We start from the raw sequence: 24,335 nt of genomic DNA, 5'->3' as shown, positions 1-24,335 counted from the left end.
AGATCTTTGCTGATTTAAAGAATACCCGTCAAGCGTTCATGTCGTTTGTACCGCACTGTACTTCGTCTCACTGTGTCTGTTGCATTCAAAGTGACTCTCCATCTGATACGACAAAGTAACACGTATATCAGTAAGAAACTGGTAAGATTTTCGGCTCCTGAGGCAGACACCTTCCTCCCTGAAAACCAAATGTAGTGTGACACCCCGCACGATGGTAGCGTTCGAAGGTAGACCTTCTCCCTTTCAGGGACAAAGATTTTCAACAGTTGAAAAGTCATGTAAAATATTACAAAATATTGTTATGACCGTTCATTTAACCGCCGTGATATACATATGTAATGATGTAAACAAGTTGATCTTCATATAATAAATTATTATCTTACGTCGATGCTAAGTCAAGCCGTGGTAAGGGTTTGTATTTGAACTTGACGATTCGGGCCCCGAATAGTGAATAATTAACAAAATTTGAATAGCTAAGCATTGAATATGCTATGTCGTGGAGAAAACTGATTTGTGCTTAATTCCGAAAATAAAATACAAGTTCAACACTCGCTTGCTATCGATGATGTCTGAATAATAAAACTTACTTCAATTTCATACACAGGTTCGACCCGGACCGATTTCTCCCCGAAAAAGTTGCAGAACGTCACAAGTTGACATTTTCTCCATTTGGATTCGCTGGCAAGAGGATGTGTCCGGGATATCGCGTATCCCACGCCAATGCTTTTGTGCTATTGGCAACACTTTGTAGAAAGTTCAAATTTCATCTGGTTGGAGGTCAAAATATACATCGAAAGTATGCCTGAGTGTCCGGTATTCAGCGAAGCATGATACCTACCGCACAGTACAGCGCTTTCAGCCGGTCGCAACTGACAACGGCGAACATCAATTTATTTTCAATAGATTATCGATCGAAATCTGCTTGGGTGCGCTCATGTGTTCAAGTTACGTCATGAATATTTTCGTAACAACCCGTAGATATTAAATTATTAACTTATATACTATAACATAAACGTATCCGTTGGTTTCAAGTACGTTAGTTAAATTGGCGACAGTTTTTTCAGTTTTGTGATACTTTTACGTTTCAGTATATTTGGGCGCGTTTAAGCCTCGTTTGGTGCCACTGTGACCAGGAAACGACCAACGAGTATGCAACACAAAAATGTATCAATTTCCGATAAAAAATCGATCGATAATAGATCACTGCTTGATTGCGGTGGAGGTACTGCGTTCGCTTTTCTATATTCTGTGTTATTTTTCCAGTTTACTGGAATTTTCATCGTTCATATTCGCCAAACTTGTGTGTTAATTACGACAACTTGACAGGCATTTGGTCTGTACATTTGAATAGACGCTTACTGATTAAAATACGTCAATTTAAGACTACTGTTCTGCATATGTAAACGCCTTCAGACCGCATTTTATTAAGGGCAAGAATATATTTATTTCAGTTATCGGAGTATATAAAATGCAAATAAAACAAGTTTCGTGAAGAAATTCAAAAATCTAAAACCGCAGAAATTTTGTATGTTAATCAAAGGATCACCTTGTCACTTTTCACCGTCATTGGTTCAGAATTGAAAAATTTGAACCAGCGAAAAGTGTGCAACCTCTTTGATGCCTATGGAAATCGAGCTTATTCTGCAAATCGAGCTTATTCGCCACATCGTAAAATGAAAAATACACCTGAGAAACTCGTTGGTTTAACTTTTTCATTCCGCTGTTATTTCTTACAACATTTAAGATTACACATCTCATGAAGGTAAACTAACACTCTATTGCTTTACTTTTTTTTTGTTTCCCTCTTATTTTTATGAAATGAGTTACCGATCGTTTGGCTGTTGGCTGTGTTTTCACCTATTTTCGTATATGGCTATTATCGCTTGGTTATTTTCGATTGCTTGGTGAAATTACTGCCAAAATATCTTAATGGAAAGGGCAACATGTAAGGGAAATGGAATCTGCAACTCTTTCATAAATATTCAACTTTGCAGCGAGGAAATTATTTTAACATGACGTGGAAGGTGGATTTGACCGTATCTACGCGTACTTCGCGTTTGTGTGGCGAAAAGTTGACGCTATTGTTGAATATGAGCTGCATTTGGCCGCAATGAGAAATCCAAAACGGACGACTGCATCATAAATATCAAGTGGCTTACAGTATGTGTCTCTTATTTTGAGCACATTTTTTTTACAATTGATTCAAAACATTACTCTTAATCTTTCGTATGCTGCCTAGGGTATACAAATAGAGTGTCGGTCTTTTCAGGTGTTTTCAAGTGCGAATGAAGTTCAAAAATGTTGCCGATTACTTTGAAATTAATTTGGAACTCTGGAACTATGTATTTGGCGAACCATATTTATTTAGCAAAGAAGTTACATTTTGAATCCATTAGAGTACGCGTTAAATTTAATAAGGTCACATAGCCTTCCTCTATGCGTGCCATCTTTTGTGGAACGTACTGTATAACCAAAAATGATCCGTACTAAAATGTAATCTTGATTATAAGTATTTTGTTTTGCATTTTGATGTCAAAGTTCATTTTTTCCGGATTGCCCTGTGGCTTGTTTTCCGAACCGCTGGTTTAATTGTTGTCTTCGTTTCATGTTACAGTGCCTATTTCATAGCTTGTTTTAATTTCGAGTGACGATTGTAAACTTTTTTTTCAACAATGCTGTTTCTTTACTATACTATTGATATATGTTTTAATGTGTTTTCCTGATGCAGACAAAGATGATGGATTCACACAACGTTTTATTTTTTACCATATTTTGTAGGTAGGCATGTGTTGTAGGGTTGAGCACAATTGACGGCAGAGGAGAGAAATATTATGGTGTAAACTATGAACAATACAATGGCTATGTCTGTGCATTGACATATGTTTGACAAATTATTATGAATTTGCTTCACTAGAATATGGTGATTAGGAAGGCATTTGCGCACAAGAAATTCAATTTTGGAATTTCATTCAAAAGTGTCATTTCTCTATATATTGTAGTCTTTGGAACAAACTGCAATTGTATACTTTTGAAGACTGATGTAAATTTACTCCACTGTTATGGGATAATCAGGAGTTATTAGATGTGATGCTTACAATGATGAAAGGAGGATGAAAAAAGTGGATTTTAAACTAGCTGTATTGTTAAATTGACACTTTGCCTGAACATCCTTTTACCTAGCCCATTGGCTACCTTTTGTTTACCCCGGGATGGTATTTGACTATTCCTGTCATTTCTCATTCCCACACTTTTAAGGCGATACCGAAGGATTCAAATTGCTAAGCAACGGTTGCTAAGGGGAATTTCCAAAATCAATCAAAATGCAAAGTTTTCACGGTTTTCTTTGCATAATAAAGATTTAAAGAACAATACAATTCCAAAAGACGCAGGTTGTTCGCGCGATTGGTCAGTGACGTCACACATATAAAAATTTTCACAGCTGTATTTTAAAACCTTTCAGCTCCTACACATTTTCACCAAATTTTCAAAAATTTCAGAATGTTACACATGAGATAATTGTTTAGAGCCCCTAGCATGGATTATGTTATCTGTTTAAGTACAAACGATTCTTGAACAGGAAAATATCTACTGTGTCACATTGTGAAATTTTGAAGGGTTTTACGGCAATATCTCATAAACGGTCTGGAATTTTTAGAAAGGCATGCTTATCTATATTCTCATGTATGACTTCAATAATCCTACCAAAAGTCGGCTAAATTGGTTTACAATTGAGAGAGTTGAAAGATTTTGAGCATTTCAACACCAAGTTTTCAGTAGCCTTCTGATTTGTTCCTTCTTTCTGCCATTAATTTTGCTCTTTCCCTACCATGGCGAGGTATATATGCCACACTTGGCAAATAAAATCCAGACATAATACCGTTTAGTTTACACTTTTAATAAAAGGGTGTCACCACGCTACTTTTTACAAAATCTCCAGATGAATGGGTAATATGACACCATTCAAAGCGACAGGAAAAAGTTCTACAATTATGTGTGATATGATTTCGATATCGTTATTTTGTAATCGATACTTATGTTAAAATTTCTTACAAACACAAGGAAAACTATACATTCGATAGATATGAATCTGAAGTCTTGGTATTTGTTAAAATTAACTCATATGCTAAGTGTTTTATAATTGTTTTCTTTAGTTTTAGTGAATTATATCATTTTTATTTATTTCTAACGACGCCATTTTAACGTCCGTTTCCATCGAAACGAGCGTGGTGACCCCCATTTTGTATTTCATTTTTGCACTTGCACAACTTCCAAGAATATTCGTGCAAAGTTTCAAGAAAATGACACCACAATCTAATTTTGACGTAATTCGTAGTACTTCACCTTAACTCTGAGAGTACTGCTACATATAATGATATCACAGATATAATATATATTTGATTGTTCTGTGAAGCATACTTCTATTAATAAACTTGTTGTGAAACACGTGATCACATTCAGTTCACATCTGGTTACAATTATGCTAAGTAATCAAGGTACCATATGTGCTTGATTGAATGTTTTCCCGTATGTCACCAAGCATTGAGCACACAGGATTTGCCAATTCCATTAATCAGAGAGGTTTTACATTTTCACTGCTCGTTGTAATGGGTATGGAATTTTCCCATAGTTAGAATGTGTGTGACACTGTAACAATTACAAAACATTGTTCCGTTATCTAGACTCAAAAACAATGATAAGCAACTCTTGGGACTGCATCGATGGAAGACCCGTTCCTCTGAAAATGCCTTTGTTGGGGCGGTGCAACTGTGGCCATGGTATTCGAGAGGGGACATGCAGATACTGATACGACTGATATCGGTCTGTATTGTGTAGCATTTAGTAGTGTGAAGTCAATTAAGGTAATTAGTGATATAACTCTGAAATTATGGTACCAAATTTGGCGAAACAAGCTGCAGATATCGATCTGATAAATATCTAATTGTCGCATGAAGCATTGTGCGGTGTCAAGTTAATACACAGCTCATTTGCATATTTAATGAAGTTTTGTAATTAGTCATATAACTCCAAATCACTTGACCTAATTTGATGAAATCATCTGCAGATGCTGATCCGACAGATATCTATCTGTGTTATGAGCATTTAGCAGTGCGAAGTTAATGAACAGCTCACCTGAATAATAAATGAAGTTTTGTAATTAGTCATTTAACTCCGAGAGTACTGTGCGAAAGTTGATGAATCCTGCTACATATAATGATCTGACAAATGTCCGATTGCTCTGTGAAGTGTACTAATATGTACTAACCTGTTGTTAACCATGTCTGGTTAATTTTATAACAGTCTGACGCGCATTGGAGCAACTATTGAATGCCCGGAAAGTTCACAACAAACGGATGGAGTATCACCGCCGGTCAGACTTATCAGCTCATTCCATGCTACATTCAGCTTCCTACTATACAAAAAGACATGACAAGACGTAGCACGTTTTCGATGAGATTATGTTACCATGTACTGAAATTGAAGATGGCGAATGTTTATGTTGTAATCGCCGTAGGTAAAGTTGTCATTCCGATTATGTAGCAACACCTTAAATCAATATTAAAAGTTCGACTTTTGATTTCAAAGGTAGGTTACAACCCTTTTCAGAATTAGAGCGCGAAGCCACTGCAGTGAACTGCAATAAAACTGCTTACACTAATTAGTTTCAGCTGTAGCCGTGGACACTTTGGTGTTGAACAAGGCTACTTGATAAAGACCAAAAAGTCTGCTTGTACAAAGGCAAAACTAGCTCTGTCTGAGACTCGAGTTGTAAATGAGAGTTTACGATTGGAACCCTGTGTTCAAGATTAAGATACAATGTAACATTACCATGCACTGGTCCATGTACAAATCTTTTTTATTTCAACTTCCCAGACAAACTGTCTGCATGGGACATACAATGTTGTCGACTTAGCCAGCTGGCTACAGCTGAAACTAATTAGTGTGAGCAGTTTTATTGCAGTTCACTGCAGTGGCTTCGCGCTCTAATTCTGAAAAGGGTTGTAATTTAAATCATTACTAAATACATTTCATGCACATATATTATGTTATACACTGCCGTGCGTTATTTGTAAGTTTAAAAGGTGACCTAAAGCTGAACTCCGTAGCTCACACACAATCGGGGGAGAGGGTTCCAGCCTTTCCAAGCCTGGGCGATGATTTTGCCAAATTATTATTGCCTATTATCTATTATTTGTCAAGGTCACCATTTCTCCTTCACTGTTTCATTTATTTGTCCCGTGATAGTCTTTCGTTAAACACGATTGGAACTAATTTGGGATAATTGCATGGTGAAATATTGTCTATTTAATCTACAAATATAGTCTCATCTGCTTTTCTTTTTATATTACACACTTGTTTTATTGGTAATTTGCAATATTGCAACATTCAGGTATATGGCACCTAACACGTTTGAGAAATATGAAAATCCAATTATCCCAAATTAGTTCCCATCGTGTTATTAGGTTTTATCACTATGTTGCATCATTATCTGACGCAGTTTACTGCCATTGCGGTAAAGCAAGCAACGGTATACCCTTGCTGGTGCTTTGATTCATTGTTGATTTTGTCAAAGTTAATTCCGTGAAAATCTTGTGACTGTATCCACACATTAGGGAACTTTCAGTTTCGTCGGCCTGGGGGCGATCGATTCATGGAAGTCACTCTGTTTTTTACTTTGGTGATGGAGGTCAACATGTTTTTGAAATGCTCAATACGTAGGTCAGTGTGTTTTTTTATAACATAGGGTCATATGGGTAAAAATACGTAATACCAGCCAAGAATCTTATTATTCTGTTGCATATTTCGGCCCGCCCTTTGGGCGCGAACCTTAATATCAAAGAAAGTGATATCCTTGAAAAAGAGAACAAATTAAAGATATTTTTCGTTGTGATTGATGCGAGTATTTTCCTCTGTGTCAATTTTTTCCGGTGAAAAGATATTTTTTATGACTAAAATAGTACTCAACAAAAGACAGTTTTTGTCATTCTCAGCTGAGCTTTAATGTTTTCAACGTAAATAGAAAAGGTCCTTTCAGACATTGCGCACATTGGTTTTGGCCACAACTTATAAATAATAGCTCTCTATGGCTTTTAAAGAGATGTAATTTGATGGATGGCAAGTCTAAACACCATCTTCAGTACCACAAGTTCCAGTCACCTGTCTCAAGGGTTATCGTTGACCCTGATACAATAAACAAGGATTTAAACTGCGGCTTCAAGGCAATCAAAAACAACAGATCCTACATATTTCATAATGCCCTCTGAATTACAACATATATTGAGTAAACATTTAAGATGCAGATGTTACTAAAATTGCAGAATACGCTCCTTTAATTTAATTTAATTTAATTTAATTTAATTTAATTTAATTTAATTTAGGAAAAATGCATCGTCACACCAAAAATCTGAAATATGTTTTTAAGTGTCTTTGTAATCTGCTACTCCAAAGTCAAAGAAACATGTAGTCTTCCCAGTTATTCAGGGCAAAGCCTTCAATTGACCATACCATTTATTTAATTGTAGAAAAAGCAGTCGACAAAACATTCACTGCGGATAATTTATGTTTGTTACGATTTCGAAACACATGTCATAAGATGTTTTGAAGGGCATTTCCTGTTCGTAATAAGGCGAACGCTAATCTTTTGCATGTTACTCAGGAGTGTCAATACTGTCCTCCGCCATAGTCTGCACGGATGGCATTGTTTTTCGCCTACATATACAGTGAAAGTACTGTCCTTCTGACCATATTCTGTAATGAAAATAAACCTCGATCCATTTAAAGCCTACAGCAGCCCGATTAGGGAGCCCCGCACACATGCTCAAATGTTAGACACAATATGAATTAGTTACTATAACAAGCATCATTGACAATTAAACTCATCAACCCGTCTCTTGTAAGAATCCTTGACCCAAGCACGTACGACCCATGACCTAGTTACAAGTTATTTTTCCTACACAGAAGAAACAAGATGGCGAATGTGGCTGTTTTCATCGCCGTGGCTATTGTCGTCATTTCGATTCTCTACCAATGCCTAAGACCAATGTTCACAGCTCTGTTTTCAAAGGTAGCTTAATTTTTAATCTTTACTGAATTCATTCCATGTGTGAGTAGTTTGCCGTGAACTCTGATGTGCGATCTTTGTGAAATAGGTCACCAAGTGAATGCTACAGGCACTTTCGCTTATGGTTATAGGTTCACCGTACAATCATTTGTCTAACAAAGGGACATTCGCCGTGTACGTAACCTCAAACGACTATGGCAATAGCTCAGCTCCCGTATAAGCTTCATGGCCACCATAAACTTACAAGGTTTTGTTGCCTTCATCCTTGCCATTCCCATCGTTCTAGACCAACGTGTACTTACAAAACCTTGTACAGCTCGGGAATCGACTTACGGTGGCGTTTTTCACGTAACATAGCGTACTTTGCTCGAAATTACTTTTTTGCGAAGGTTCATCCACTTTTCATTATTTTTTAAAACAAAGATGAAATACCGCTGTCGTTGAAGCAATTCGACTATTATCTTTACAATGTCCAGTATAACGTCAATTGTATGTACATCTAGTTTTATCAGACGTTCGAGGTATTTCTGCAGGAGAGATCTTTTCGGCTTTTCCTAAGCTGGAATATAACCTCCGAAAACACACCAACGAAAAAGGCCAAAGCAAACCCTTATCGTCAGAGCGTATAATGTCCGCTGCCGTTTGAAACACGTTAGTGACTTTTTATTTTCTGTTAACTATATAAGTCCCAGAATGTTCTTGACTATTGCATATTTCTTTTGAACAATTGCATGACCGATAAATTAGACTGCATTAACTTGCATGGTACCTGAAATCCGTGTCCTTGGCTGACCAACTCCGGTGACAAATAGAAGACTCTTAATCTCCAGAGGTGTTCATGTTCCGTTCTTACGTTTATCTTATTCAGCTGGTGTTATGATAGGGACGTCAGGTCTGTGACGACTTACTCAATTCCACGGACACATACATATGCTTGCACATGGATCTATGTCGACAGAAAAAAATGAACTCCTCATTTTTCAACATCACGTTATCTATTAGTTAGTAAAGGGAAAGCAACTCCACACATCGTTCATATTTTGGTTGTTTGCGTTTTGTGTATGAAATTGTGTATAATATAATTGGCCGTTTTATGAAAAAATGTGCTTAGCCATGGAGTTGCTTTCCCTTTACTACTGATGGTTTTTAAATTTAGACTCTAAGTTTTAGTAATATGGTGATATCAGCTTCCTATTTTCAGACGCTTCACTTCAGTAACGCATATTGATCATGTGCAAATGTGACCAGAACAGCATGCAACATTGCTTCCACATGTACAGCTTATTCATGCACAAGCGATCAACGGCAAACGTGTGCTAGTTTTTTTACTTCCAAGAGCTGTGGTGCCCTATCCTATGATATCTCCGATAAATCACATGAATTGCTAGCCAGAAACCTTTATTGTATCAGTATGGCCACTCTTACATATCAGCGGGGGGTGGGGGGGGTCGAGGCAGTTGACGAGGCTTTTGCCGGTGGACCGTGGCGAGAGTTATTGACACAGTCGACGATGGAAAAATTGCAGTGACTTTTCCTGGCTTGTGTAAGAAATACAACATGACCCTTTCTCCTAATATCGTTCGACCAGCAACCAGTATATTCCGTTTTGATTGAAATGAAAACGATCTCTGTAGGATTCAAATTTGCCGCATATCAACGTACACAGTGGTGCCACCCCGCTCGAGTTCCGAGATCCAAAATCACTTTGATCCGAAATCACACTGATTACTTTTAATTGCCCTCCAATTCAAGACAGGGGCTTGTGAGATTTCAGAACCATCATTCATCGGTAATTGATAAGTAAAAAGGCTGAATCCACGATGTTTAACTCTGGTACAGAAAAATTGAGAACTTCCCGTGTACATTATATATGCATTGTACGGAGAGAGTGGCGACCACATGCATTCGACTCAATGCGAGCAAATCTTCACTGCCATACTACGAGTGCATCAGTGTCGGTTTGCTTGCATTCAGGCGAATGCCTGTGGTGCCGACCGCCATGCGTGTTCGATTTCTATCGACGCTGAGGTCAGAACTCTGGTACGTAGATCGTTTGTCATCTTTTCGCGGCCACTTAATTTAAAGCACAATTGAAATTACGAGACTGCTTATTTCCAAAACAAAATAAATTGTTTATGCTTCAAAGGCTTTGGAATTTACCAGAACTTGGTAGTGGTGAATGCATGAGTAGCATCGCACTCACTTGACCCAGACTTGAATGTCGGTCGTTACTAAGTATTAGTGGTAATCAAGGTTATTCGGGGTGTTAAATTTCGCGTATATTGAACACAACAGTGCAACTCCCTTCATCTCTTTCAGGGGATATCAATTCAGTTCTGATAATAAAATCCTTATTCATTATCTATTCATGAACATGAGGATTTGTCAGGCCAACTTGATAAATATGTAAAATATTTGGAATTAAAGTCCCCCTTGACATTTTACAAAAGGTCCACGTACCTCAACTCCATTTCACAATTCGACTTTGTGGTGTACTGAGTGTGTAGTAGTATTTTTTCCGCTGTGCGTTTTCTCTCTGGTGATTTCCTTCAGTAAATACTTTTTGGTTGTACATCTCCACATCGCATTGTTTCTTGTTCATATCTGTTTATGTATTTTTTTTCTAACTATCAGATCTCTTGGACAATTTTTGCGGTGTTTTAGGGATGTTTTTACTTGTGGATTGTAAAGTCCTTCTTTGTGATTGTAATTTTCATGTATTATAGATGAAGAATTCCGCCAAATACTACAAGATTTAGGATGTTTTTTTTTGTTTGTTTTTTTATTGATATAGGATGTGTTTATTATTGGCAGTAAGGGACTTTCCAGAACTCTCCATTGTTACAAATGTATATTTAAACAATGACTACACTACATAGCCACGCATGTGGTTGTCTAATTACAACCTCAATGCCAAACAAACGGTAGCATCACATGCATAATATAGAAGCCATGTGACGATTCTGAAAGTAGTTCCGGCAGTGATAATGTGTTGTTTACACTACAAGATAATCTGTTTACAAATGTTGACATGGAGATTAATCATCTGATAACCAAGTAGGGAAGTGGGGTATTTCTAAGTTAACGGAGCTTTCCCTAACGAGCGGCAACTTTAACAGACTACAAAAATAAAGTGTACATGAAACCGGTGTTAAAAGATTCATGAGTTCATGGAATTCAGTTGGTCTGGAAAAGGGTAGAGGGATGAGAACTAAAGCCACGTCTCTACAAGTTAGGCTGCCCAAGTTCACAAAAAAGGGGGGGGGGAAGGAGCTAGGGAAATTCAGGGGCGATTCGAAATTTGTTGGGGGGCCTAGTGGAGGGAAACTTGAAAGTTTTGCACTGTCGAAATTTGTTGGGGGGCCTAGTGGAGGAAAACTTGAAAGTTTTGCACTGTCTCTGGGGGACCTAAAAATCTTTGGTTCCCTTTTACTTTTACATTCGAATTCGAAGATTTGTCTAAAACTGTATGAATTTACTTAAAATAAAAGTGGGCCAAGTAATGGGGCGGATGCTGCAACTTTTGATTTTTTTTCAATATTTCTATGCATGAATATCAAATACAGTTTCTTGTTGTGTCCCTCAGTATGCTGAGTGACGATAAAGCCTATATTTATAAATATGTAATGGGTGGTAATTGAATTTTAGTCCTGACTGAAAGTCATTTGTCAATTATACAAATGTACAATACAGATAAACAGGCTGTGCTGGCGAGCTGAACACTCGACAATTCAGCATGCTGTAGGGAGTAGAACAAGAACTCAGTCGAAGAAATTCTACAAAAATATTTTCAAAATAATCAAAGTTAATACGGTTACTGTCTTGCTACTGCAGTGTCACTGTCACTGCATATCAGCAGTGACAGAGCTAGCTCTGACTCTGATTTAGTTGAAGAAGAGTTTGGGTTATGACACTCATGATGGTGAAATATACTGGTATACAATATCGAACCAGAGAACAAGACATGATATGGATGACCAGGAAACGTGAAAGCTATCGGGGATTTTTTAATTCTGGCCTATGAGAATAATCAAATATTAAAGGAAAAAGATGGGGGTCATCATGCTTGATTTTCTTAATTTTTTTCCGTAAAATAACAAAAAATTAAAACTATGTACAGTACAGACCGTAATTTAAACAAAAATATGTTTGACTGAATGCAAATATCTAATTTGGACCAAATTTGCCATTATTACACCCGAAAGCTTAGAGATTATACAGTTAATTTTATGGAATATTTCAACCTTCCAGTATGTAAATTTCGAGCAGCAGCTAAGTCATGTATGTCTCGTACTTTTGGAAACAAATTTAATATGTCAGTTTTTCGTAATTTGGCAAAATGTAGCCAGGTATTCACAATTTGAATACTCGTGCACGTGATCGTAATTTTGTGTGCTCTTCAGCAAGTGCCACTGACTTGGCAAGTGTTGGATAACTGAAGTCGGTTGACACTGATCAATCATAAAAATCCGCTGATGCATTTAAATATGAATCAACTTAAGAACTTGCCCTGAGGGAACATGCCTTTACAAACTGCTAATAACAGGTAATGTCGAACATCTGCGAGCAGAACTGCCTAAAATATGTTCGGGCTTTTGGCTTTGCAAGCATCCCTAATAAGTATGCGCCTATATGATAATTTTGGGTGGAGACTTGAAACATTTTAATCATATAGACGGGGAAGCTGGGGGATCTGAAAACAATTTCAATCGCGATTCCTCAGCACCCCCCTAGTCGAAATTTTTGAACGCAGCCTTAGTGTCTGTGTTCCCAGATGTAATAGCTATTTGATGAGTACAGCCACTGGCTCTAGGCGTGTAACACGTACTTAGGGTTGCGAAATGTTTGAACTGAACTACTCGACACAATACAAGGAACAGGCTCACATACAAATGGGCAACAATGATAAAATCATATATTACAAGCACAAACCTTCCCAGATCTTAACCCATGGATGGGAAATTGCAGGCATTTTTGAAGATATTATGGCCTAAGACAGCCAGCTTACACATGTCAAATAGCTACATGAAATGAACTGGCAAACATTATCACTGCATGAAAACCCAATAATTCAGATAAATTCACATTAATGAGTTGCCTGTATTATAGTATAATACACGTGAATTCACATGAATCCACATGAATACAGGCTTGCTGAATACAAAAAATGGATTCTTGACTGTATTCATCTGTATATGCACTCTTCAGCTAAAATACAGGCAATAATCCATGTTAATACAGTAAGAATTATAGGGTTTTTATGCAGTGAACTGGCAAACATTATCAATCTGGAAGATATTTTAACGTGACAATCCTTCCAGATTTCAATAAGAGGTAACATGACTTGACGCAAATGTAAAAACAATTCATATGCTATTTTTTGTAAACGACAAGCAAACTAATTTATCACTTATGTATTTCCCAGGATGGCGCTAAAGTCTTAAAAGCTGAAGAAAAATTGACAACAATGAAGAAAATACCTGGAATGGAGAAACGACACCCCGAGTAGGTTAATCGATTGTATTTGCAAGTTAAGATGGTGAAATTAAGTATGTTCTGTCGACGTCAGTCAACTCAATGTGTATTCGGATCAGAAAAAGATCATAAATCTAATGTTTGACAAGGGTTTAATTAACACTATTTTAATTTAATTAAAAAGTGTTCTGCACCAGTTACAGAACAATCTGTATTATGAATGAAGAAGGAGCAGCTGGAGATTAAGTTTTTTCTTGCATACAAATAAGAAGCTATAACTCCTTATATCTTTCCGTATTTTTGCTCAGTTCCATGATTAATGGTGTACTCGATGGTGATAAACATGTTCTTCGACAGCATTTGCCATTGACGTCATGGCAGACGAATCAAATGTGTATTTCGGGCGGAAAGGTTTGAAGCAGATCTTTCCGAACTACTCTGCACCTATCGAGGAACAGCGGGTTTTTTTTCCTTTTAACAAAATTTTATTATGTGATAATTAATGGATGTATACCTTAAAAATGATCACCACCTTACAAGTTGTCAAATACTACTATTTTTTCATAACTAGGGATGGCAATTTACAAGACATAACGGAAGCAGGTGGTTTTGCCGACTTTTTGTTCAAGTTACATGCCAAGTATGGCCATGTTGCGTCCTTCTGGTATCGTAGCCATTATTACGTCAGTCTAGCGTCACCTCAAGCCTGGAAGGATCACATCAAGATATTTGACAAACCATGTAGGTGAACTACCATCCTAATACCACTATGACAAAATCACGTTTTACACGCTTTGTGTTGTTCAGAAACACTACTGTGAGTTGCTTCTTTACTTATGTGAAGTGCAACCATAGAGAGATCCTAAATGCGAGTTCGCAAGAGAAGCTTATAAGGTCCTTTAATTGATCGGCGGGATTTTTGCAATACATACAAAAGTTATGTTTCCGATAATCGTTTTGCTACTTTCACACTATAAGTTATGTTAAATGTGAAAACGAGAAAGAAAACATAATGACGAACTAATCGCCAAAAGGGCTATTTAAGGACCTCTTCTATCGTTATATTTATCTGAAGGCAAGAAATAAAGTGACAAACCAAAAACACAAAATAATTGACAAAATGTCAGATATCGTATACGTTACTGCCTCGCTTTGCGAGCAATTATGATTAACATATGCACTTGTCATCACTCGCAATGGAAGCAAAACAGTAAAGGCAATAGAAAACGTGCAGTTTCAAAATGTATTACACAATTGCAAATGACTTATTTGTCCCTCTTGCAGTTGACCTGTTTGATTTTCTGAGGCCAATAGCCAGTGATAACTGCCTACAGTTCATCAATGGTAAAGCAGGAAAACACACAAGGAAGGTTTATGATGTTCCATTCCAAACTGAGGCCTTGAAGAATTACTACAAATGTATTCAAGAGGTAAAATAGTACGAAATATGTATATACCCGTGAAAATAACAGTCTCCGTGATTAATCTACAATCATTAACAAGACGATTCCGTCTTACAACGACGCTTAAAACGTCCGGTATGAGGTCTCACGTTTTCCAATACAGATAATCATAATAAAAGAGTTTTTGAACAGACTGAGTTCAAAAAGACGAATAGAAAATAATGAGGTTTACACATGCACAACACTACACATAATAACGTTAAAGCAAATATGTTTGCGCGCAATTAAACAGCTATACAAAAATATGCATAAAAATTCATTCATACATAAATACATTTTCCATGCATCCATCCTTGCATCCATTCATCCATCCTCCCTCCCTCCCTACCTGCCTACCTACCTACATACATACATACGTTCATACGTACACACATACATACATACATACATACATACATACATACATACATGCATGCATGCATGCATGCATGCATGCATACATACATACATACATACATGCATGCATGCATGCATGCATGCATGCATGCATGCATGCATGCATACATGCATACATACATACATACATACATACATACATACATACATACATACATACATACATACATACATACATACATACATACATACATACATACATACATACATACACACATAGATACATACACACATACATACATACATACATACATACATACATACATACATACATACATACATACATACATACATACATACATACATACATACATACATACACATACATACATACATACATACATACATACATACATACATACATACATACATACATACATACATACATACATACATACATACATACATACATACATACATACATACATACATACATACATACATACATACATACATACATACATACATACATACCTACCTACCTACCTACCTACCTACCTACCTACCTACCTACCTACCTACCTACCTACCTACCTACCTACCTACCTACCTACCTACATACCTACCTACCTACCTACCTACCTACCTACCTACCTACCTACCTACCTACCTACCTACCTACCTACCTACGTACGTACGTACGTACGTACGTACGTACGTACGTACGTACATACATACATACATACATACATACATACATACATACATACATACATACATACATACATACATACATACATACATACATACATACATACATACATACATACATACATACATACATACATACATATGAGCAAACCAATACTCCGTTAGAATCACCAATTCCCTATATGTACAAGTCTATGTTAATATATCTCTCTGCATTCTGAACTATTGACTTACTGATGGTCAGTAACCCGATTCTTTCTTTTCAAAGGTGGCTGATAATACAGTGGAGAAGCTGTCTTCCTTTGCTTCCGGTGAAAATATTCCACTGGAACAAATCTTATCGTTGTATGTAAGCAGGGCTTACGGAAGAGTAATTTATGGGGACTTTTTCAAAGACGAAAAGAAAGTCATTGAGCTCCTCGACACCTACGAGACAGTAAGTGCAGTGATCTTATCTGTGTAGATTATTGAGTGTAAGGACCAAGCTGAAATGTTGCTAGCTTAGTAATTTTGTGCAGATCGGATCTAAGGTATAAGACTAAGATTACAGGTACACTGTCTGTTAACCTCTCCTAGTGGGACTGCGACAATTTTCTTTGGAAAATTTTTACAGGCCAATGAGTCATTTGCACTTTCAAATTAGAAAAGATAAATTTTCATTTAGTTTGGTCAGACGAAATTGAAACTATAACTAGACAGACGGTCTTGATATCGCTGGATTTGTCAGAGATGCGGAGTTGAACAATGACTTCTCATGTAACTGGGTAGTGGCGAAGGTGTATTTCAAAAGGAGCTGTGCTGTGCCAGCTCATCACGGGAAAATAATTACATGTTTTTTCAATAAAATTGCATTATATTTAAAATAATTCACGCATACGATTGAGAATCAAAACTAGTAGTATTGTAGAAACTAGTGAGTAGAAAGTAACCTGCGGAGTATGGCAATTATGATAATAGCTGATTTGAAACCCACCCTGCTACCGAGGAGAAATTCTGTAAATTATGCACTGGTATTATCAATGGTACATGTTGCTATCGTCATGCAAGGAAAAACCGTATGTATATTGAAACGTTGTCACTACAGCCACAGATGAGTCTTTGATGAAGCTTCGTTATCCGTCGGTTGGAACCTAGGTAATGAAAGTCTAGGGGATAAAGGAGGACGAATTTCACCGCCCTTAGCGTAAGATCTAGGCAAGCGTTTGAAGCACAACTTCTCATTTTAACTTTCCTCGTGATTATTTGTAGACCATGGAGGTGCTTAACCAGAAGATATCTGACGTTGGACCTGCAAATGAAGAGAAATTCAATACAGGTGTGTACTACACTGTCAACAACTTTGTGCACATCTTCTTACACCCAATTCCAGCTTCTACATCGACCGCAACTCCAGTGGCAGAGGGGGACCTCCCACACGAGCCCGTATGATTCCCATAGGGTATAAGATTAGCATATGGCGCATTTGTTGAATGAAACGGTTTCTATTTCGACGATTACAGTGGTTGTGATCGCAAACGAGGCGTTGCTTAAAAATATGCTTAAAATGGCGATCTGCACTTCCAGTTTTGTACCCTCCGCCAAAAGTCAAATACTGTTACAGAAGGACACCCGGCCACAGAATACTAGCAGGCTTAACTTTTTTGCCAAACTAGAAAAGGGTGTAACATAACAACAAAACGAGGAGGGGAGACATCTGTCTTGAGGTGTCTTCGGGGAAGTTTACTCTCTAGGCTGTAGTCGAGGTACACGGAAACTTGAGCTGGATTATCTTGCGAAGACATGATCAAATATATATGGACTTTAATTATAACGGTGAGACACCTGTAAGTCTTTACTTATGCTACGAACTAGAAAACTAAACTTAACTACTCTAACTACAGGAACTATCCTAAATCTTCACGCCAGCCTGGAGCCTCTCGGAATCCCTTTTTTTTGCCTAAATTCTCTCCTTGTTATCAAGTTTATTTAAGTTTTAGCAAGGAGATGGGGTGTAATTCCGATCATTGGCTTCTGGTCGTGGGAACGCGTCATATCGGGGCGTCAGTCCGTCATGCAGGTATGCATCGTAGACGGTTAGGTGTCAATATGATGTTTAGTAAGAGAAATATGTGAATTGTGGGATTTTTCAGGGTCTCAAGACACGAGTATGTCGAAATAGGAAAAATAATGAGAATGGAATCATTCCAGGGCGGGAGAAATGATAGAAATATGACTAGAGTATGACATCCATTATGGGTTTAGATATTGGTAGATTTACAAAATCCAGTTCTCCTTATTTGACAGATGTCCATTACATGAAATAAAATTCCATACCCTTAATGTTTAGCAAGGTAATCCCTAAATCACTCCAACATTTAATTTTTCTCTGTTAGTTGGTGCAGTTTCTTCAATTAAGACTACAATCTGCAGCACAATATTGAGCTAAGCAAAACATCCTTTTTAGCTATTATTTATAAAAATGGTGTTAAGCCACTTTTTCTTAATTCCTTCTAAAATAAACCTAGGCCCTTTATTTTTTACACCCCAATTAGCCTTTTTTTGTTATTATGCATTTTTGATCTAGATCATTCGATCCGTTCAGTGTTTTGAACACAATAAAGATTACAAACAAACAAACAAATCAAACCATCAGAAAACCTATTGCTTTGTGAGTTTTTATTTATTTATTATTGAAACCTAACTTCAAATTTTTACTCAACTATTTAGCCTTGAATGCCTGGCGTGGGCTGATACACGAAGCAATTCAACACCGACGTGACAACCCTCCACTGAGGGAGGAAGACAAGAAGTTCCTTGATGTCCTCATTGATTTCTGCGCAACTGAAGAACAACTGTTTAGTGACGCTTCCGTGTACTTCCTTGGTGGTTACCATACTACTACCTACAGTGAGTAAATAAAATATTCCCCTGAACATTCGTTCAAAATTATTATAATTTATCGTCCTTATCTTTAAAATAGGTAAAAAGGCGCTTCTCTCCGTATGGGTAATAAAGTCTCTTGCGGGCTTTCAAGTTTTCAGTGACAAGACCGAAGACATGGCATTGGAAGAAAGTGTGTTTCGGACTAATTTACAATTTTAAGCCTTCGCGACGATATTAATTTGCTTGGTTCCCATACGGGCTCACCAAATCACAATATGTGACATAATCACATATGCTCACAGGTTGACTAAATTGATGATGTCAATGTACCAACATTTATGATATAACTAGGGCTAATGTTTTCAAACTTTGAAACATAAAGTATAATAAAGAGATGATAACGATATATGTATCTATTGCTCCAAAATAAGCGCAAATATGAAACATTGCCAACTTGACTGTATGCCTTACCATCCCTGTGACTTTAAAAAAAGCTTATAAATCTGACTAGACACTATTGTCGATTTTCAAATTGATCATTTTGCATGCTGCGATAAACTAACGTGGCACTCTGGATTTACTTTCCTTCTCCCAGTGCTTGTATGGGCGATCTACTTTTTGGCACGAGACGTGAAGATACAGGAAAAGGTTCACGAAGAACTAGTCGAAGTCCTCGGGAATGAACGAAATGTCGATCATGAAAACCAAAGTCAGTTGAGGTAATCATTCTATTATATACGTTTGTCTCAACTTTCAGGCAAATACAAACCTACACATATCCAGGATTTAGAGTTTCTGTGACCCGAGTTACGCACCTAACTGAATCACGAAAGAGTCTAGACTATTCGGAGATTTATACCAGCTTTATAGAGCTGCGTCATTCTTTATTGCATACTTTACTTTAATCGGAAGACACAAGTAAGCCTTATGCATACGGCTAGTTTTCAATCGGGTTCGAACCCACAACATACGGCATCAGTCGCTCTAGCGGAGAGGCCACAGAGAGAACCACTCGACTGAATCCCAACTCTCAATAAAGAGTGATTCAATAGCCGGCTAAGTTGTTACATTTTTCTGACTGAGACCGCTCCACAAGTTGTAGAGTTCGTGAAGCACTCACTCACGCATGCTCACTATCACACATCGCACATACAAACTTTATCGAGGCGAAGAAACGAATTTCATCGCTTTAACTGGGCGAACGATAACCTCGGGGACAATTCTGTCCACCAGCAGAGCTATCAACCCAGGATAGAAAATACGGCTAGTTTTCAATCGGGTTCGAACCCACAACATACGGCATCAGTCGCCTAGCGGAGAGGCCACAGAGAGAACCACTCGACTAAATCCCAACTCTCAATAAAGAGTGGTTCAATAGCCGGCTAAGTTGTTACATTTTTCTGACTGAGACCGCTCCACACGTTGTAGAGTTCGTGAAGCACTCACTTATGCATGTACACGCACTTAGCGTACAAGTACAAGTAAATGATTTTGAGGTGGTCATTGATTTTTTAAACTGCATCTGAAAGAAAACCTGTTGCTTTTACACTCAACCATATCTGTACATGTGTAGCTTAGAAAAGTTGAACTCCTTAACTTTAATTCCCAAAGAACATTACCTTCGCTTCATGTAAATTTCCATAAATGACTGTCAAACAGAATATATTTCATTTCTACATTATAACGGAATTATTGTTAATTATTTTTTATTTTGTCAAAATGGTAATCTTGTCAGTAGACTTCCTTTATTTCGGGATGCGTCAAGTCAAGTTTGCAAAAACATTGTTCCGTATTTTTCTTTTAATATCTATCTCTATGCAAAAGTTCTTCAGATTTATTTCGCGCCAAAATTTTATTGTCAATGCAGTAAAAACGTTTACCAAAAGGTGAAAGAGATACCAAATGTTCTTTTTAACAGATACCTCAAGAGAGTTATAGATGAAACCCTGCGCTGTGCTGTATTTGCCCCATTTGCTGCAAGAGTGAATCACGAAGAGGACATGAAAGTGTTGGATTACACTATTCCAAAAGGAGTAAGAAGCAATATGTATAAGCAGACGAAATGGGTTTTACGTTTACACTTTGAGGGGAACTGTATCAAATGCGTATCAAAATTCTGATTAAGTCAATCGAAATGTGCCTTTCGATTCGTCAATAAAACATTTCAGTTAAAATTGAATTGCCCCGAAGAATATCACAAGACATTCTTGGTGATCTGACGTTATTGGCATTAACACACTGTCAGTGACAAGGATATTCTATTTTTATCATCGAATCAATATGCAGACTTTCTAGACGTTTTATTCCGTTCTTAATTCTACCCTTGCCCTTGTAATGAGGGTAGGTTTTGAGTTCCCCTCAAAAGTGTTCCCGTAATCCTCGCACATCGTGTAAATCGGAATCGATTAATATCCCCTTTGAAGCCGGAAGAATTTATTCTGTTTTCGGTAACATTATTGAATGATAAAATGTGTTTCAATACTTTTCTTGTCTTTTTAGACTGGAGTAATACATGCTTTGGGTGTGGTGTTGGCAGACAAGACCATATGGCCTGACCCAGAAAGGTAATGGATATCCAGAAAGCTAGAATGCAGTTTGGGGACGGTGTCTCCGACTCTCAATACTTAAAATACTTTGCTTAAGCTTTTGCATATATAGTTTTGATTTTCTGAAACTTTAATTTGAATTTTAAACTTGCCCTACAGTAAGCAAACGGTATCGAGGGAATTTTATTATTCAGATACCGATAAATTTTAGTTAATATTTGTATCAATTCCAAAACTTTGATCGATACTGCACGAACGTGATTATGAAAGAAAACTGTTCAGGAATGTTTCAATTTCAAAGCTAAGGAGTAGATCGTTGCTGATTTAAAAAATACCCATCATGTCGTTTGTACCGCACCGTACTTCGTCTCACTGTGTGTTTCATTAAAACTGACTCTCATTCTGATATGACGCAGTAACACGATATAAGTAAGGAACTGGTAAGATTTTTGGCCCCTGGGGATGGATTTTTCTGAACATCAATATGGGACTCCCTCCCTCAGGCTAAAAACGAAAAACGGTGTGACACCCTGCACTATGGTAACGTTAGAACTGAAGAGAGACCCCCTCCCTTTCAGGATCAAAGGTTTTCAAAAGTTGAGAAGTCATGTAAAATACTACAAAATATTGTAATGGCCGTTCATATAACCACCGTGATATACAGATGTAATGTTGTAAACAAGTTCACTTCATATAATAAATTATTATCTTAAGTTGATGCTTAATCAAGCCGAGGTAAAGGTTTGTATTCTCGACTAGATGATTCGGGCCCTGAAGAATGAATTATTAACAAAATCTGAATAGCTAATAATTAAGAAAATCTGAATGGCTAATAATTAAGAAAATCTGAATAGCTAATAATTAAGAAAATCTGAATAGCTAATAATTAACAAAATCTGAATAGCTAAGCATGTAATATTCTATTTTGTGATGAAAACTGATTTGTGCTTACATCTGTAAACTCTTGCTAATTCCGAAAATAAAATAAAAGTTCAACACTCGCTTTCTATCGATGATATCTAAATAATAACACTTACTTCACTTCCATACACAGGTTCGATCCGGATCGTTTTCTCCCTGAAAAAGTTGCAGAGCGTCACAAATTGACATTTTCTCCATTTGGATTCGCTGGCAAGAGGATGTGTCCAGGACATCGTATATCCCACGCCGAGGCTTCGGTGCTATTGGCAACACTTTGTAGAAAGTTCAAATTTCATCTGGTTGGAGGTCAAAATATAAAGCGAAAGTACGGTTTCGTTACATTGCCGAGCGAGGAAGTTAAGATCGCCTTAGAAAAAAGAGAATGACAATTCGATAATCTAGATCTTCTCCTATCGGAAACGGTGTAGTGAATAACAACGTTTGAAGAGAAATTCATAATGAACAGGATCATATAATCAAACGACTTTATTTAGTTGATTCAAAAGTTTGCGCTAAAAGTTGCGCTAATCTGCAATCTGTCCTACGTTGCCTTTGGATTTCCGTATAGAGTGTCGGTCTTTTTCACAGGTGCTTTCAAGTGCATATTGAACACAAAATTCTGCTGATTACTTGAAAGTAATTTGGAGCTGTGTATTTGGCGGAGCAGATCGACCGTAATGTTCCTGTTAGAGATAGCCGTTCCATAACGAAGTTACGTCTGAAATCCATTAAGCAGTAAATTTAATAATTATGGCTGCAGAGCCTTTTCTGTGTGCGCGCCATCTTACACTGAACGTATGGCGACAGAGATCCATACTAAAATAAATGTTGAGTCTTTCAAACGAGATTTGGAAACCTTCCGTTATATTCAGTAATAATTCAGTATAATTTTAATGTTGCAGTCATTTTTCCTAACTGCCCTGTGGTTTTTTTCCCAAATTTCTAGTTTCGTTTCATGTTAGAGTGACTATTGCATAGTGTATTGTTTGAATTGCCAGTAACAATTGCTAATGTTATTTCATCAGTGTTATGTCTTTACCGCACTATAGATATGTTGTTGGTTTAATTGTTTTGATGTTTTCCCAAGATGCAAACACGGAAGACAGAATTACATATACTTTATCTTTTTTGGTATGTAATCATACGTTACGGGGAACGAACACAGTTAACAGATAGGGCAAGGGAGGGAACGGAACAGAAATTATTTCGTCCCTATTCAAAATTTTTAGAGCCCTCTGTTTTTGGAAGCCCAAACACACTATATTATATACTTATATACCATATTATATACTTTTACAGATAATTCACAATTTAGTGAAACGGTATTATGGTAATTTGCATGGCTAAACATGCTTTTAAAGATAATTCACATTTTATTACAAACGTGCACCATCTTTCGTGAAGCAAATCGTTAGTACTTTATCGAGACATGTGTCGAGTTAATGTCCCATTCATTGTGAGAAGATGTGCTTGAGATATTCCCACGATGGAGATAGCGACGAAATACATGTGATCTTGAATTAAACAACATCAACAACGTATTTAAAAATTCAGTCACTATAGTGATTTACCAAAATTACAGTTTACTTAGTATGCTAAAAAAAATAAATTACCAGACATGGCGTTCTCTGTTGTATTTAGCTTTTATATTTGCAGCCAAACAACTCATTAATGTAAACAAATGTTTTTCACAAATAAATATGCTATTCTAACAACAGTTGAACGAAATTTTCGAGTTCCTGTTTCAGATTATTAGCCCATAGTTTATTCGTCAGGTTTTAGAAAATTTGTAACCAAGTATTTATATAGTGTGGCAGTAGAACCTTAATGGAGTTTCAACCACACCATACTACTATTCAAGCAACTTGCAATACAAACAACGGTCTATTGTCTGAGTCGTTTACCAGTTTTTCCGGATATCGGTTGACTCTGCCGCAAAGGGAAAAAACACGTAATTATTAC

At 37.1% G+C, this 24,335-nt stretch overlaps 1 protein-coding gene across 1 annotated transcript; it reads left to right on the top strand.

The window, feature by feature from the left end:
* The first annotated feature begins 7,940 nt into the window (after positions 1-7,940).
* LOC139136366 (cytochrome P450 20A1-like) lies at positions 7,941-24,101 on the top strand. Its single transcript, XM_070704093.1, has 11 exons — positions 7,941-8,062; positions 13,485-13,564; positions 14,106-14,275; positions 14,819-14,964; positions 16,313-16,480; positions 17,293-17,359; positions 18,751-18,930; positions 19,502-19,625; positions 20,825-20,939; positions 21,406-21,470; positions 22,507-24,101. The coding sequence occupies exons 1-11, from the start codon at positions 7,967-7,969 to the stop codon at positions 22,757-22,759; spliced, it is 1,464 nt and encodes a 487-aa protein (XP_070560194.1). The 5' UTR covers positions 7,941-7,966; the 3' UTR covers positions 22,760-24,101.
* Positions 24,102-24,335: the final 234 nt, after the last annotated feature.

This window comes from Ptychodera flava, chromosome 1 (assembly GCF_041260155.1).
Source record: "Ptychodera flava strain L36383 chromosome 1, AS_Pfla_20210202, whole genome shotgun sequence".
Lineage (NCBI taxonomy): Eukaryota > Metazoa > Hemichordata > Enteropneusta > Ptychoderidae > Ptychodera > Ptychodera flava.
Note: the sequence above shows the minus strand (reverse complement) of the source record. Positions and strands in the feature narration are given on the sequence as shown.

Coding starts and splice junctions, on each gene's coding strand:
- LOC139136366 (XM_070704093.1), top strand. CDS start 7,967: ATGGCGAATGTGGCTGTTTTCATCGCCGTGGCTATTGTCGTCATTTCG. Junction 20,940..21,405: donor ATTACACTATTCCAAAAGGA/GTAAGAAGCAAT, acceptor TTGTCTTTTTAG/ACTGGAGTAATACATGCTTT. Junction 21,471..22,506: donor ATATGGCCTGACCCAGAAAG/GTAATGGATATC, acceptor TTCCATACACAG/GTTCGATCCGGATCGTTTTC.